This window comes from Gastrolobium bilobum, unplaced genomic scaffold, assembly GCF_033153095.1.
Source record: "Gastrolobium bilobum isolate Gb01-03AN ecotype WA unplaced genomic scaffold, APGP_CSIRO_Gbil_v1 utg29808, whole genome shotgun sequence".
Lineage (NCBI taxonomy): Eukaryota > Viridiplantae > Streptophyta > Magnoliopsida > Fabales > Fabaceae > Gastrolobium > Gastrolobium bilobum.
In genome coordinates this window covers 21,541-35,368 of record NW_026897938.1, presented here as the reverse complement: position 1 = coordinate 35,368, position 13,828 = coordinate 21,541, and the positions used below count along the sequence as shown (strand labels likewise).

Sequence of the window (13,828 nt, the reverse complement as noted above, 5' to 3'; positions counted from 1 at the left end):
ATTTTTGGATCCACTCAAAAGGATCTGTATCGCCAACATATGTGACGATGTCAGAGGGACCCTTGAAACCGAGGGGTATGGGAGTTAATCTCAAGTTGTCGGTCAAAGGCTTGTTACGCCCTGACGTGTAGGCAGGCGTTATTCTGATATGTTGATCTTGTTGTGGTCGAGGTATTTGTGGGGCTTCCACGGAGTATGAGAGGGCTGGGGCTTGGTGGAAAGCTTGTTGAGCGCCATATGATTGTTGATTGGGATCCAGACAAGATGCCAGAGGTTGTGGAACGACTATGTTATGGGGCTGCATGGCGTAACCATGAAAAGGGAAACTAGCTTGGTGAGGTAGTTGAAAAGGGATAGCCATGTTATGTGTGTATGGCCTAGGTGGGTATGAGGCGATCATGGGTACCCGACGGTCGTTGTATACTGGCAGTGGTTGACTTTGGGTTGGTAGTGGTGGATGGGCGAGATGGGCAGTTCGTGGAACAGCTGCTGGAAATGGCATTCCAAAATGAACTCCGGGGGGTGGTGGTTGGTTTGGAACTACATTTTCCCCCTGCATCTCGTGCATGGGTACTTGATGATGCTGTAGGGCGACCCTAGCACCAGTCGTTGGCAACTGTGGACCTATGTATTGTAGTACAGGAGGTAAGGCCTCTCCAGCGGCCTGCTCAGCTAGGGCTGAATGCATGGATGGGGGTGAGTTAGGTTGTACTGTCCGTACGTGTCCTTCTGGCGTCGTGGCCCTGGCGTGTTCCGCTCTTCTGGTGGTGACCATGTTCAGTAGCAAAAATACGTTTGGCGATTGTTTGGTAGCTAGAGGAAATGACCCGTCAGATGGATCTTTGGGTAAGAGAATGGGAATAGAAGTTTATAGTTTCCCACAGACGGCGCCAATGTACCGTTGGAATCTATAAGCCCACTACGTTCCCTTTAGGGATGAGTCACTGTATGAGAGATACCCTTAGCTTAGGTACAGACCAGGCTAAGAGGTATTATGCCAAGCAATAGCAAGACAATAAGTAAGCGCAGTAAGCAATATGACTCAAAGTAAATGGCCATATAACGATACATAAGATGCCTTTTGGCTGTGCCCATGGGGGCTATTTATAGGGAAAGTAGTGTGGGTTGGTGAGGAGGGGTCAACCCTCCTTGGGATGTACTCCTATGATAGCAATGTTGGGCGTGTTTGGCGCTGCCATTTGGGCAGCGCCGTGCCTTCTGCGTCTGGCAATGTCAGCACTGGACTGAGGGTAGTTTTCCCTTTATGGTGCCAGTGGCTGGCGCCTTTGGTAGTTAGCGTCCCGAGATGGGACATTTTGGTGTATCCCTTGGATGTGCTGCAAGGTTGGAGGGCGCGAGAGTCCACGTCAGCCCTTAGGGGCTGAGGATTGGGCCTGGCCAGCTGGGCTGTACCAGCGCTTGGACCATCCGGAACAAAAAGGTAATACATTCTTCTTTCATTGGATGCCACAAACTTTTTAAGCTATTGGGATAAAACCATTGGAATTCTTTTATTTAAGTGCTTGAAAGAGTTTTTGGGCAGAAAAATTATGTTTGATATCAATCAATCAAACACATTTTATTTGTTCCAATTTTCAAATGTTTATTACACATTCTGTAATATGTGTATTTAATAAAGTGTGCCTGCGAACAAAGAAGAAATAAAATGTTAATTTATTTTTTCAATTTTTGTTCTTTAATTGATTCATGCTCTGTGAGAACCAATTTATTGATTGAGTTACTGGTTCAATCAGTGTGTCACTGGTTCAACTGTATGACCTAATAATTATATTCAATTCTATAATTTATATTAAAAAATTTTAAACATACTCAAATATTAAAAAAAAAAAAAAAATTTCAAATATTTTAATATAAATAATAGATCACATATTATTATCCAATAAATGATCAAACAAAAATATAAAAGTCGTGATACGGAGCTTCAGGTTCAGTAAACGATATCTCTAACTATAAATCAAATCAAATTTTTTTGCATAGTGCATACTTGAGATAATATTAGTGTTGTACGTAGATAAGTTATGTAAGTCAATAAACAAAAAAATATTCGAATATGTCCATTATGATTTTCGTTTGAAAAAAAAAATTGGAATTTTTTTTGGGAACCGGGCCGGGTCACCGGTTAACCGACTGGGTCGCACTGGTTCTGATGCATGGCTGGTCCATTGTTTTAACCAGACTGATTATATGATCGATTTACCAATTCTCGGGTCAAACTGGCCTGGTCGATCCGATTTTATTACCTAATTTTGTCTCAAAAATTTAAAAATAATGAAAAAATAATTTAAATTGTGAACCCCTATTTTCAAAAAATATAAAATAAAATAAAAATAGAGTAAAACACCTTTTGAGATCTCAACAAATATCATGGGGTCCAATTTAATTGTTTAGAAAAAATAAGTCTATTTATGCCTCTCTGAAATTCAAAACATACCCATGTTACGTAGATCTTATTTGAATTTCAGAGGGACCAAAAATTTTAATTAACTTGGTCTATTTTGAATTTTATAAAATTCACAAGTCGACTTTTTTCGTAAGAAATTAAAATAGGCTTCGTGATTTTTGTCGAGGACCCAAACATAAAAATATAATTAAATAGTAAAAAAGAAAAAGAAAAAGAAAAAAACCGAAAAAATGATCGAGGAAGAGTGTTGGCATGCTGAAAGTGACTTTGCTCCCCATTGTCGAGCCAAAACAAAAGAGTCAAAACAAAAGAGTTTAACGCTGGCGAATAAAATTATGCCAAGGAGAGGCAAGCGTTTGAGCAAGCGTTTGAAACATAAAGAGGGACCTTGAACAACAAACACCAAAGCACTGACCACCAATGGGATGAGTTAGAGTAGAATCAAGAAATCATATTAGGCAGAAAAATCTACTGCTGTTGGGAGAAGAGAGGCGCAAAGGTTAGGTGGTCACTTAGAGTGGCGGGAATTCTTCCACGGAGATTAACAAAAACAAAAACAAAAACTCTTAAAAAGGATTCTGGTGTTAGAAAGGTCAGCAAATAGAGGAAAGGAGATTTCAGAGAAGAAAGGGAAGTTCTTGAGTTTTCCAGAAGCGGGGTCAGAAAGATTTTTAGAGTGAAAGTATGAAAGAGGGAGGAGGAAGAAGAGTGTCTGAGACATGAAAGGGAAAGTGAAAAAAGAAAATTTTCGTAGAATACAGCGTTCGAGAAAAAGAAGAAGAATCTGAAAGATAGGAAAAACCCGTTCACTCAACTTACTTCTCAAGTTAGACGCCAATCATAGGACATCTGAAGAATATTCGTCATTTTCTTCTCCTGGTAAGATCCTAAGCCTATTAGCTCATGTATTTAGCTTAAACATGGATATATAAGACATCGGTATCAAATTTTAAATTTGACACTTTGTCTTAGAGTCGTTAAATAAAAAAAGATCAAACGATTTTGATTTGCAAGCATGTGACATCATTGATCTTTTTTGATCTAATGACTCTGAGATTAGGTGTCAAATTTAAAATTTGACACTGGTGTCAAAGTATCTTACCTCTGAATAAATAAATAAATAAATATATATATATATATATATATATATATATATATATATATATATTTTTGATGCTGGTTGAACATTTGTGCCTCTGCGATTTATTGTATTAGTCGGATAAGTCTCTTTGCAAGATGAAAATAATAATAAAAAAAAGGTAGTAAAGATAAAGAACCTCAGGTTTTGCTTTTAAATCTTTACTATAACAAATGGAACCATCATCTTCCGTGGAAAAGAACCAACTTCTCTGTTAGATAACACCGTTGATAGTTGACACCCCATCAGCCTTGTACACTACCCATGACCATGAGTCTGGGATACACCACCATCGCTCTTCAATTTTGACCACATTTCTTTTTAATTTTGAGTAACCCATCTACTATTTTCGTATCTATTTTTTATTTATTTATTTATTTTTTTAATTCTTATAACCCATTTAGTTTAGTTTTCCTTTTTTTACGTTTATGGGACGCCATTGCAGGTGGTATTATTTTTATTATTTTATGTTACTTTTTCATTTCTTTATCTTTCTTCATTATTATAAGTAAAGACTAGGTCATAACATTAAATAACGAAATTATAAAATTGAAAAAAATAAATATAAAAATAGAATAAAGTACTTTTTGGGTACTTAACAAAAATCGTGGAATTCATTTTAATCTCTAAGAAAAAAAATTGACATATGATCCCTCTAAAATTTAAAATAGACTCAATTAATTGAAATCGTAGTTATTCTAAAATTTAAAGAAGACTCATGCTAGTCCTTCAATAGAACTAACCCGAGTCTATTTTAAATTTGTGATCACAAGTCAACTTTTTGTTTTCTAAAAAATTAAATTGGATCATGCTATTTGACTATTTGTTGAAAACAAAAAAATTCTTTACTCATAAAAATATTAAAGATAAGATAGAAACGTGAGGCCGAGGCTGAAGGGATGAATATGCACATGTGATTAAGCTTTATTGATAAGTTTCTTTAATTTAACAATCTTTTACTTATTCCTAGTATTCCTCTAATGTGAGTAATCTTTTTTTAATTATTTATAATATATTAAATTAAATTAGATTTTTTTTTTTTTTTAGAAATATTTGCAACGAAGGGTGTTTTAATCGTGATGACTTGTTAATCTTATGTATTTTGTTTGGGACCATTTTAGCTGTAACATGGTCCAAAATTTATTTAAATCTATTCTAAATTTTGTGCTACCCAAAAACGATAACCATAAAACTATTACATATTTAGCTACGGCGACTTGTTAACCCCGCATGCTTTTGTTCAGAATAATTTTAGTTGCGATATATTGATGGTCCGAAACTTATTTTAAGTTGTCATAAACTATGTAATAATAAAAGGGCAGGATCATCTTACACCGGTATAAGAATAATAAATCTTACACCAAATTTTAATCATTAATTTTTTGCATTTAACAGTTAAGATTTATTAGGTCTCACTCATTAATTAATTTTTAATTCTATATAAATCTCAACCGTTAGTCAAGGTCTCACTCATTAATTAATTATTAATTCTCAATAAATCTCAACCGTTAGTCAACGGTTAAGATTTAGTGTAAGATTTATTATTCTTACATCGGTGTAAGTTGATCCTATCCCAATAATAAAACATGTAATATTAAAATTATCGTAGAGATTATTTGACCGTGACGATTTGTTGATCTTGCATATTTTATTTTGGATCATTTTGGCTGTTACAGCCGAACAACTTGAAATTCCCAAAACTTAATGAGTTCCCAAAAGCAAAATCCTTTCAAACTATTTTTAAAAATCAACTAACACACATAAATATTTTCTATCGAGCAACATAGCTTTGAATTCTTTATTGCAACGAGGGATACGTGGGAGTGGAATCTTTCTCGTCAAGCCCTAAAATAAAATTTTAATAATTTAGTTTTATTTCTATCTAAATAATCATATATCTCTTTAGGAATAAAGCAAATATTTTTAACAATTATTATAATTTGCACAATTAATTAAAGATAATTATTTTTTAAAATGAATGTGATAGGAGTACAGTGAGATTAAGTTTCCACCATTCTTCGTGCATAATTAGACTCCTGAATTTTGATCTAAAATTTTAAAAGACTAGTTTGCAAAATAAAAGGTTTTTCAATTTTTCTCAAATTAAATAAAATTTGTGACCACTCCATGGTTTTTATTTACGAAATAATTTCAGGTGGTTACACTCTGTAACAAGAAAATAAATTGGTTTTAAAAAACATAATTTTTAATCGAATCTGTTCCTTAGATTAAAAATTGAGAAAAAAAATAAAAAACTATTTTTAGGAACAATGTTATGCATAACCTAAGTAACTATGTAGTCCTTCCATGTGGCTAAGTTTTTGAACCACATCTCTCAGCTTTCTTGGATCGTATTAACTATTTCCTCGTTGAAAAGGATGCGACCAAAACTCTCGTGTGAGGTTCTACGTCTAGTAAAGTTTCTTTTGTTTTAAACTCTTATTAGCTTTTCTTAAATTGTGGTTTTTTTTTAAATAAAAAACTATAGATACAGAAAGAGTTTTCTTGAAATATATGTTTTAAGCTAAATTTTTTACGTAATAACCAAACAATTCTAGTTTTTTTTTTTTTTTTTTTGCTTTAGCTTATAAACTTCTAACTTAAAAAAAAGGATCCAAACATACTTTAATATATTAGATGAGGTTGGATCATGTACATAATTAGTATGAATTCATTACCCTTGGCCTTATATATAATCAATTCCTACTTCCTACCTCTTATGCTAGATTTAGAACAAAGTAAATATTAAGATTGATCTTTAAAAAAATATATATATTTCTTGTTTTTCAAATTCTTTTTTACACAAATTAGTCTAAAAATAATAATTTTGTTGACAAATTAGCAATTTTAAAAATTAATTTATATAAATACAAACTTTTAGAAATCCAAATAACATCTTTTAAAAACTAAATTACATATTTTTTCTTCTTCTAAAAATTACTATCTTCATTATAAAATTTGGGTTCACATAAAAATCGTTCTTGTTTAAGTGCTGTGCTTTACAAAAAGTTAATTTGGATGTTGAAGATCCTCTCGTGATCCCTTAAGCCTGATTACATTGATTGTAAAACTGAACTTTGCCTAAAAAGCTCCAATAATGCTCATTAAAATATTTTTAGAAAAGCTAATACCTATAGTCATTTGTGGCTTTAAATACATTGTATTAGTTGGCTACATGTGGCCATTGTCCATTACTAGCCTAAGTTTTATGGTCAATTGTAAATGGCATATTACTAATGTTGAATAGCTTTGCTTCTAAGGTCGTAGCTATTTGGCTGTTTTGTCAAGTTGGCTCGCATTTTCTTCATCTTTTAACAAACTTGCGTTTGTACGTGTTTGTATGTGTGCGTTGAATACAAGATTTCATAATTCACTTTCTATTTAATTGATGCTTAGGTGAAAGATTCTTTCTTTCTAATTCTGTTTGACTTGATGTAAATGTGGACTTATTTAGAAAAAATAAATAAATAAAAAGCACTACACTCAAATATAATAAAATTTCAAAATAAAATTAATTCTTGTATTGAACCTTTAAAACCATAATTTATTTTAAAACCAAATCAAATCACACTGACTACTTTTCTACTGCCACTATATAACCCAGCTTCAAGAGTAAGCGGAGTTTCTATTCTTTATGCTAGAAGGTTCAAACTTTATTTAAGAGTTTGGTTCAAACTAAAGCCTTTGTCACTGAAAATTAACTATGATGCATTGTTTCTTATTGTGACAGTGCATTAGTCATGGCTATTTCTGATGAAAGTGAGGTACTAAGAAGGATGGAGGTATGTTATTAATTTTTTCTTTCAATCATTGACTTTGGTTCTGCCTACGATAACTCCATACAATTTACTACTACATGCAGGGCAAATTTGAAGCAATGTTAATATGTTTCATTCTTGGACTCGGGTCCCTTATTGCATTGAACAGCTTGTGGACAATGGGAGATTACTACTACAAATTGTTTCCAGTAAGATCCCATGATTTCAGCAGTTTCCAGTAGCAGTCTTCAATGACTACATGAAATTGGAAAATAAAAATAACACTCTTGTAGGTCCAAGTTCATCCCACACTCGCTAGTTGGGTTTAACGGAAAGTGATTTTTTTATTTTTATAGTTCCAAGTTCCAAACTGCAATAGATATGTTACATTCATCAGCCACTGATTTCCCTTTCAAATATTTTTTTTTTTTTGGTCTGTGCTGTTCACATGAAATTTCCTGTCACATAATTATGAGACACTGGTCTAACAGAAGTTTTTCCTACTCAGAAGAGATACCATCCTTTGCGTGTATTCACTATCATTTATCAACCATTTGCACTTTCAATCATGCTGATACTGACTCACTATGAGTCAAGGATCAATACAAGGATGCGGAACTTAAGTGGATACACACTTTTCTTCGTTGGCTCTTTGTTAGTTCTTGTTGTAAGTACAGCTTTACTATTTTGTAACATTTTTTTTTGTTTTATAAGGGGTAAAATCTATGATTATCCAAGCTCCACTTCACCCCTTACCAGTTCAGCTTCGTAACATCTAATTTATGCTATTGGTATGTCATTTATTCTGCTTTGCTTATAGTATAATAGCTTCAGAATATTTGGTGTGGCAGTTGGATCTAGCAACATCAGGGAGAGGGGGAATAGGGCCTTACATTGGTTTATGTGCACTTTGTGCTTGTTTTGGAATTGCACATGCTTCTGTACAAGGTGGCATGGTTGGAGACCTCTCTTTTATGTGTCCTGAGTTCGTTCAGGTTGGTCTTCCTCATAATTAATTTCTCTGTTGTTTTAAACTTTTTGTATTTTGAAAAATTCTTTCATAGAGAAAGTGAAACAATAATGCTTTGTTTCATGTGTCTGCTTGTCATGCATCTACTATCTTAAATTTCTCCTATTTTCCCTTTTCCTTTTCTTTTTAAACATTAATTTTTGTTTTCTTTATCATGTGAGTTGTGACCTAATCATACTAATTTAATCTTCTGCAGTCCTTTGTTGCTGGAATATATGCCTCAGGAGCTCTAGCCTGTGCTTTGAGACTTGTCACCAAAGCCAGTTTTGAGAAATCTGATAATGGTCTTCGAAATGGGGCTTGTAAGTTAGTCATTATTCACTAATGCACATATATATTAGAGTTACTCATATACTTCTTATGTGTTGTCGTGCACATATCACATATATGTCAGTTTTACTCACATACTCTCATTTTTCTTTTTTGACTAATGCACATACTTTTTTGGAATATGCTGTCCCATACTAGTATACCACTCACCACTAATTAATTTTTGAAGCTAAGATTCTTTGATGCAAGCTTCATTAGTTCCTCACTTTGCAGTGCTATCCTTTGCAATCTCTACATTCTTTGAGTTTCTATGCATTGTTCTGTATGCAATCTACTTCCCTAAGTTGTCCATTGTAAAATACTACCGTTCAAAGGCAGCTTCAGAAGGATCAAAAACTGTTTCAGCTGATCTTGCAGCTGCTGGCATTCCAAATGGGACAAACCAACAAGTAATGTAACTTATGTTAAACTGATTATATGTTAAGCTCAAGAACATGTTTTTAAATACACTGAAAATTTTTGGACTTTTTGGGTAGGTTGGATTTGATGCTAATCAACAAGAACGGTTAAGCAATAAGCAGCTATTTCTTCAGAACATTGATTATGCAGTTGACTTGTTTCTAACGGCTGTAATAACCCTCTCTATTATTCCTGGATTCTTGTATGAAGATACAGGATCCCACAAGCTAGGAACATGGTAAGCCTTATTATCAATTCTCAATCTTTTGATGCATAGAAGTGCATTTTTTTTTTTTTTTTTTGACATGAAACATGTGGTGAATATGTTAAGGTACCAACTTGTTTTGATTACAATGTACAACGTTATGGATCTAACATCATCATATATTCCCCTCATCAAATGCCTGAAGTTGGAATCTAGAAAGGGTTTACTCATTGCAGCTCTTTCTCGTTTATTGCTGGTCCCTGCATTTTACTTCACAGCAAAATATGGTGAGCAAGGTTGGATGATCTTTCTTGTGTCTTTCTTGGGACTAACCAATGGCTATCTCACTGTTTGTGTATACACAGTGGTACCTAAAGGTTATAAGGTCAGTTTAGTATTTTTGTTGTTGTTAAGTTTACGTGTTTGAATTCGGAAAACAATTTCTTTTTAAATATATAAAGTGTAAGATTACGTACAAAAATTACCTGTCACCATTATATTTGCTAATCGAGATTTAATGGGTAGTGGTTTAATAATATTTTTTCAATATTAAGATTCATATTGCTCATAAAAGTTGTGGGGTTTATGGTTTTGCAGGGTCCTGAACAAAATGCTTTGGGTAATTTGCTTGCACTGTGGCTTTCAAGTGGCATATGTGCTGGGGTTGCACTTGATTGGCTTTGGCTCATTGGGAAATCAGAAAATTTCTAAAAGGAAACACTAAGTATAATAAATAATGAATATTCATCAAGTTTAGTTTCACTTTGTTTAAGCAGGTATATAATCTAGTACTCTATTTTATTCGAGCCATGTTGTAGATGGGAAGAAAAACATTTTATATAACATTAATATTTTGGGGTTTCTCTTTTCTCATGTCACACGAGTTAATATCTTTCATGTCATAGACACAACTATTGCGACTTAGCAAGTGCACTGGTCGTTAAGTAATAAAGTGTACCGGAGTACGAGATCGTTTCCACGAAGATTGATTTTCAAGCACTAGTTCACTAATTGTAGATTAGTTGGACAACCATATTGAGATGAAGAGAATTGAAATTTAAAACAATCAATAACATGTAATTTCAGAATTAAAATAATTAAAAAGATGAGTTGTTTAATTATCAAGAACGAGCGTAGTTAGGGTCACAACTTCCCCAAATCTCCTCTTTATGTTATGAATTAAACTGTCAAGAATCTGCCCTTAATATAATATCAATCAATTCTTTATAAGTTAATTAAGGCTCAATTCCTTGTTACCCTAATTCTATGTGATCTTGAAAGAATCCTAGTTCCCCGGTTGTTCGTCAAGAAAACATGCATTAAAATCAAGAATTTAAAGATTGCATAATTGCCCTATGTCTATCCCTAGATCACAAGGGTTGTAATGAATTTATCAAATCAGAGTTCATGCACCAACATTCCTATTGTCATACAATTCTCTTAAATCAATCTATAAGGAGCAAACTCATAGAAAACATTAAAAACAGATAAATTCATTCAATTATAAAAAGAGAAGAATTTGGAGACAATTTAATTCATAACAAAAAGATTCAATTGAGTTTCATCTTCCCCTAACTACATAAAAACTTAGCCTAGCATATTGAAATAAAAAACAATTGGAAAGAAGATAATTTCCCAAGACTCCATTGATGTGATGTTGTCTTGAATCTTCAGTGCTCCAATGCTCCACTCCTTCTCTTAACTAGGGATGTGCATGGGTCAACCGAACTGAATTTTTTGAAAAACCAAACCGAATTGGTTTAAATGGTTCGGTTCGAAAATGGTTTGGTTCGGTTCAAAATTAGTTCGGTTCGAAACCGGTTAGAGTCGACCCTATTTTGAAAAGAAAAAAAATTTAAAATTTAAAAAATAAAGTTATAAAAATCAATTTGGTTTGGTTTGAAAACGGTTTGGTTCGGAAACGGTTCGGTTCGGTTCAAAAAACGGTTCAATTCTTAAACTGGTTTAAAAACCGGTTCGGTTCATGAACCGGTTCTTTAAAAACCGATTCGATTCATGTACCGATTTTTAAAAATCGGTTATTTTAAGGGCAGTTCGGTTCGGTTCATGATTCGGTTCAGTTTTTTGGTTATTTTGCACATCCCTACTCTTAACTCTTCAAAACGCTCTCCTTTGATTCTGAATGAACCCTTTATTTATAGTGAAGAAATTATATCTTTTAATTTCCCATAGGATCTTATGGAATCATCACTGAAATCTCAAATCATATCTTCAATTGGATGATTTTATAATTTGAATATGAATTGCATCGCAACTGGACATTCAATTGTTGATAAGGGCGTTCAAATGTTGATCAATGTGTTTCCCCCCTGTTAGATGGTGTTTTAATGTTGGAATTAACATTTAAACGCGCTCCTTGGATGTGGTTTCTTTCATGCTAGCGCGTTCAAATGTTGACTATAGCGTTTAAATGCTGGAGGGCGTTTAAATGTTGTCTAGAGCATTTGAATGTTCTTAGCGCGGGGAAAATTGCTAATGAGAGTGCATTTGAATGTTGACAGTGACATTAAAACGTGCTCCAACAGAGGTTTTTCTTCACGTTTGAGCATTTGAATGTTGGTCATTGACATTTGAATGTTCTCTTCCAAAAACTTCTTCTTGGATGAACATTGATCTTCCAATTCCAACTTCAATCTTTAAATCCATTTGTTCAAATTTGTATTAATTTGCCTTCAAAACCAATAAGAACAAGATATGTTAGATAGAAATCTAATTTCCATGATTTTTAATATAAAACCTAAGTATTCATGCTCTTGACTATATAATTCATGCAATATTAGCCCTATAAACATGATAAACTAGAGGTTTATAAAATATTTCCAGGTTTGAATATTGTTGTCCTCAGCAATCAAAGAGAATAAAACTAAGGGAATAGGGAGTAGGAATCTTCAATTGAATGAACTTTCAATAGGAAAAATGAATCAGCAGTAAGATCAAAGAGTATTCAAACTTGGTCTTGAAATTAAATGATACATCAATTCAAGCAAGATTCACAATCCATCAATCATATAATTGTAACAAAACTTCATCAGACAAAGAATAGGAACATTAAGCTAAAACACCACTCACTAGGATTTTCAATTCACTTGAACTCAACTTTTTGAGGGATTGTGTTTCACTCATTCTTTACGAAATTAATACTACCATAGGTAAGGGTGGTAAATGAGCCAGGGGCCTTTCAAGGACCTTTGGCTCGGCTTGTGAAGGCCTGAGCTTACATGTCTAAAATTGGTTATTGGAACCAGGCTGAGACTTGTATAAAAGCTCGTTTAATAAAAACGTCTCAGGCTCTAATTCAAAAGCTCGACCTTAGAGTCTCTCAGGCTGGCCTAGTATATTAATTTTTTTTATATTTTTTATACTACTTGTAATAGCCCTCTCTCTCTCTTGAATTCATTTCACCCCATTTCATTGGTTAAACAGACTTTTTGAATGATTTTGTTCTATATTATGTTGTTTGGATATACGTTGAATTTATGAATATTTATGGAATTACTATTGTATATTCTGTTTGGATAAATTTTTGTTGTCTTATTTTTTTTAAACAGGCTAATAGGCTTAACCAGACTTTTATTTTTTGTAAATAAGTTATGCCACAGGCAGATAATTATATTCATAACAGGTAACAGACTTGATCAGGCTGACACATTTAAACACAGACTTAGCCTTTTAAGACCAAAGCTCGGCTCGGCCCGGCCCGTTAACACCCTTAACCATAGGCTTGCTCATTAGGGGTGTCAAAACGGGTCGACACGACACGAATACATCAACACTAACACGACACGAATTTCTTGCGGGTTAACACGACACGACACGAATAACACGCAAAATAGGGATCAAAATAGTAATTGACAAAAAAATTTAAAAAAATGGATCTATATTAAAAAAATAAAAAATAAAATAATTTTAAAAAATACGGTTCGACATGAACACGAATACATCAACACGAACACGACACGAATTTTTTACGTGTCATTTTTCCCAACACGAACACGACACGAATTTTTTTGCGGGTTAACCCAAACACGGATTTTCGTGTCGTGTCGCGGGTCGACCCGCGTGTCAAAACCTATATTGACACCCCTATTGCTCATATTCTCACTCTCCACATATAAAGCAGATCAAAAGGTCTTCGTTAAGGTTATAACTTGGTCTGGCTAAAAGGATGAAAAATAAATTTTTTTTTGGGAAGTGGCTCTAAGATTAAAAATCAGATTTGAAGAGGAATGAATATAATTATGAGTAAATACCTTTTTTCGTCCTTGACAATTTTCACGAAGCCCATTTTGGTCCCTAACAATAAAAAAGGCTCATTTTGGTCCCTATTTTTAGAAAAATAGTGCTACGTTTGTCCTTCTGTTAGTTGGCATCCAATGGCCCAACTAACGGAGCACACGTGGAACGTTAGTTTGCTGAGTCACTATTAAGTAGTCCATCGTGGAAGTAATACGACGACGTTTTGAACATGCCTTATGTCTTGTTGGAGTTTTGGACAGGTGACCCTAGCATGGAAAGGGTAAGTGAC

General features: G+C 33.6%; 1 protein-coding gene across 5 annotated transcripts; it reads left to right on the top strand.

Annotated features, from left to right (window-relative positions):
* The first annotated feature begins 2,863 nt into the window (after window positions 1-2,863).
* LOC133311602 (equilibrative nucleotide transporter 3-like) lies at window positions 2,864-10,084 on the top strand. Of its 5 annotated transcripts, none has more exons than XM_061512667.1 (10): window positions 2,864-3,301; window positions 7,291-7,342; window positions 7,423-7,527; window positions 7,830-7,985; window positions 8,170-8,313; window positions 8,545-8,650; window positions 8,892-9,067; window positions 9,155-9,315; window positions 9,409-9,667; window positions 9,880-10,084. In XM_061512667.1, exons 2-10 carry the CDS (start codon window positions 7,301-7,303, stop codon window positions 9,991-9,993), a joined length of 1,263 nt encoding a protein of 420 aa, XP_061368651.1. In that variant the 5' UTR covers window positions 2,864-3,301; window positions 7,291-7,300; the 3' UTR covers window positions 9,994-10,084. The 5 variants fall into 5 exon arrangements, with proteins under 5 accessions (XP_061368651.1, XP_061368652.1, XP_061368650.1 ...); XM_061512668.1 differs by having other exon boundaries at window positions 7,827-7,985; window positions 8,997-9,067; XM_061512666.1 differs by having other exon boundaries at window positions 7,827-7,985.
* Window positions 10,085-13,828: the final 3,744 nt, after the last annotated feature.

Excerpts from the sequence above, each read along its gene's own strand:
- LOC133311602 (XM_061512666.1), top strand. The coding sequence starts at position 7,301 with ATGGCTATTTCTGATGAAAGTGAGGTACTAAGAAGGATGGAG. Across the intron at positions 7,343-7,422 it reads AGGTACTAAGAAGGATGGAG|GGCAAATTTGAAGCAATGTT; the intron begins GTATGTTATTAA and ends TACTACATGCAG. Across the intron at positions 8,651-8,891 it reads TGGTCTTCGAAATGGGGCTT|TGCTATCCTTTGCAATCTCT; the intron begins GTAAGTTAGTCA and ends CTCACTTTGCAG.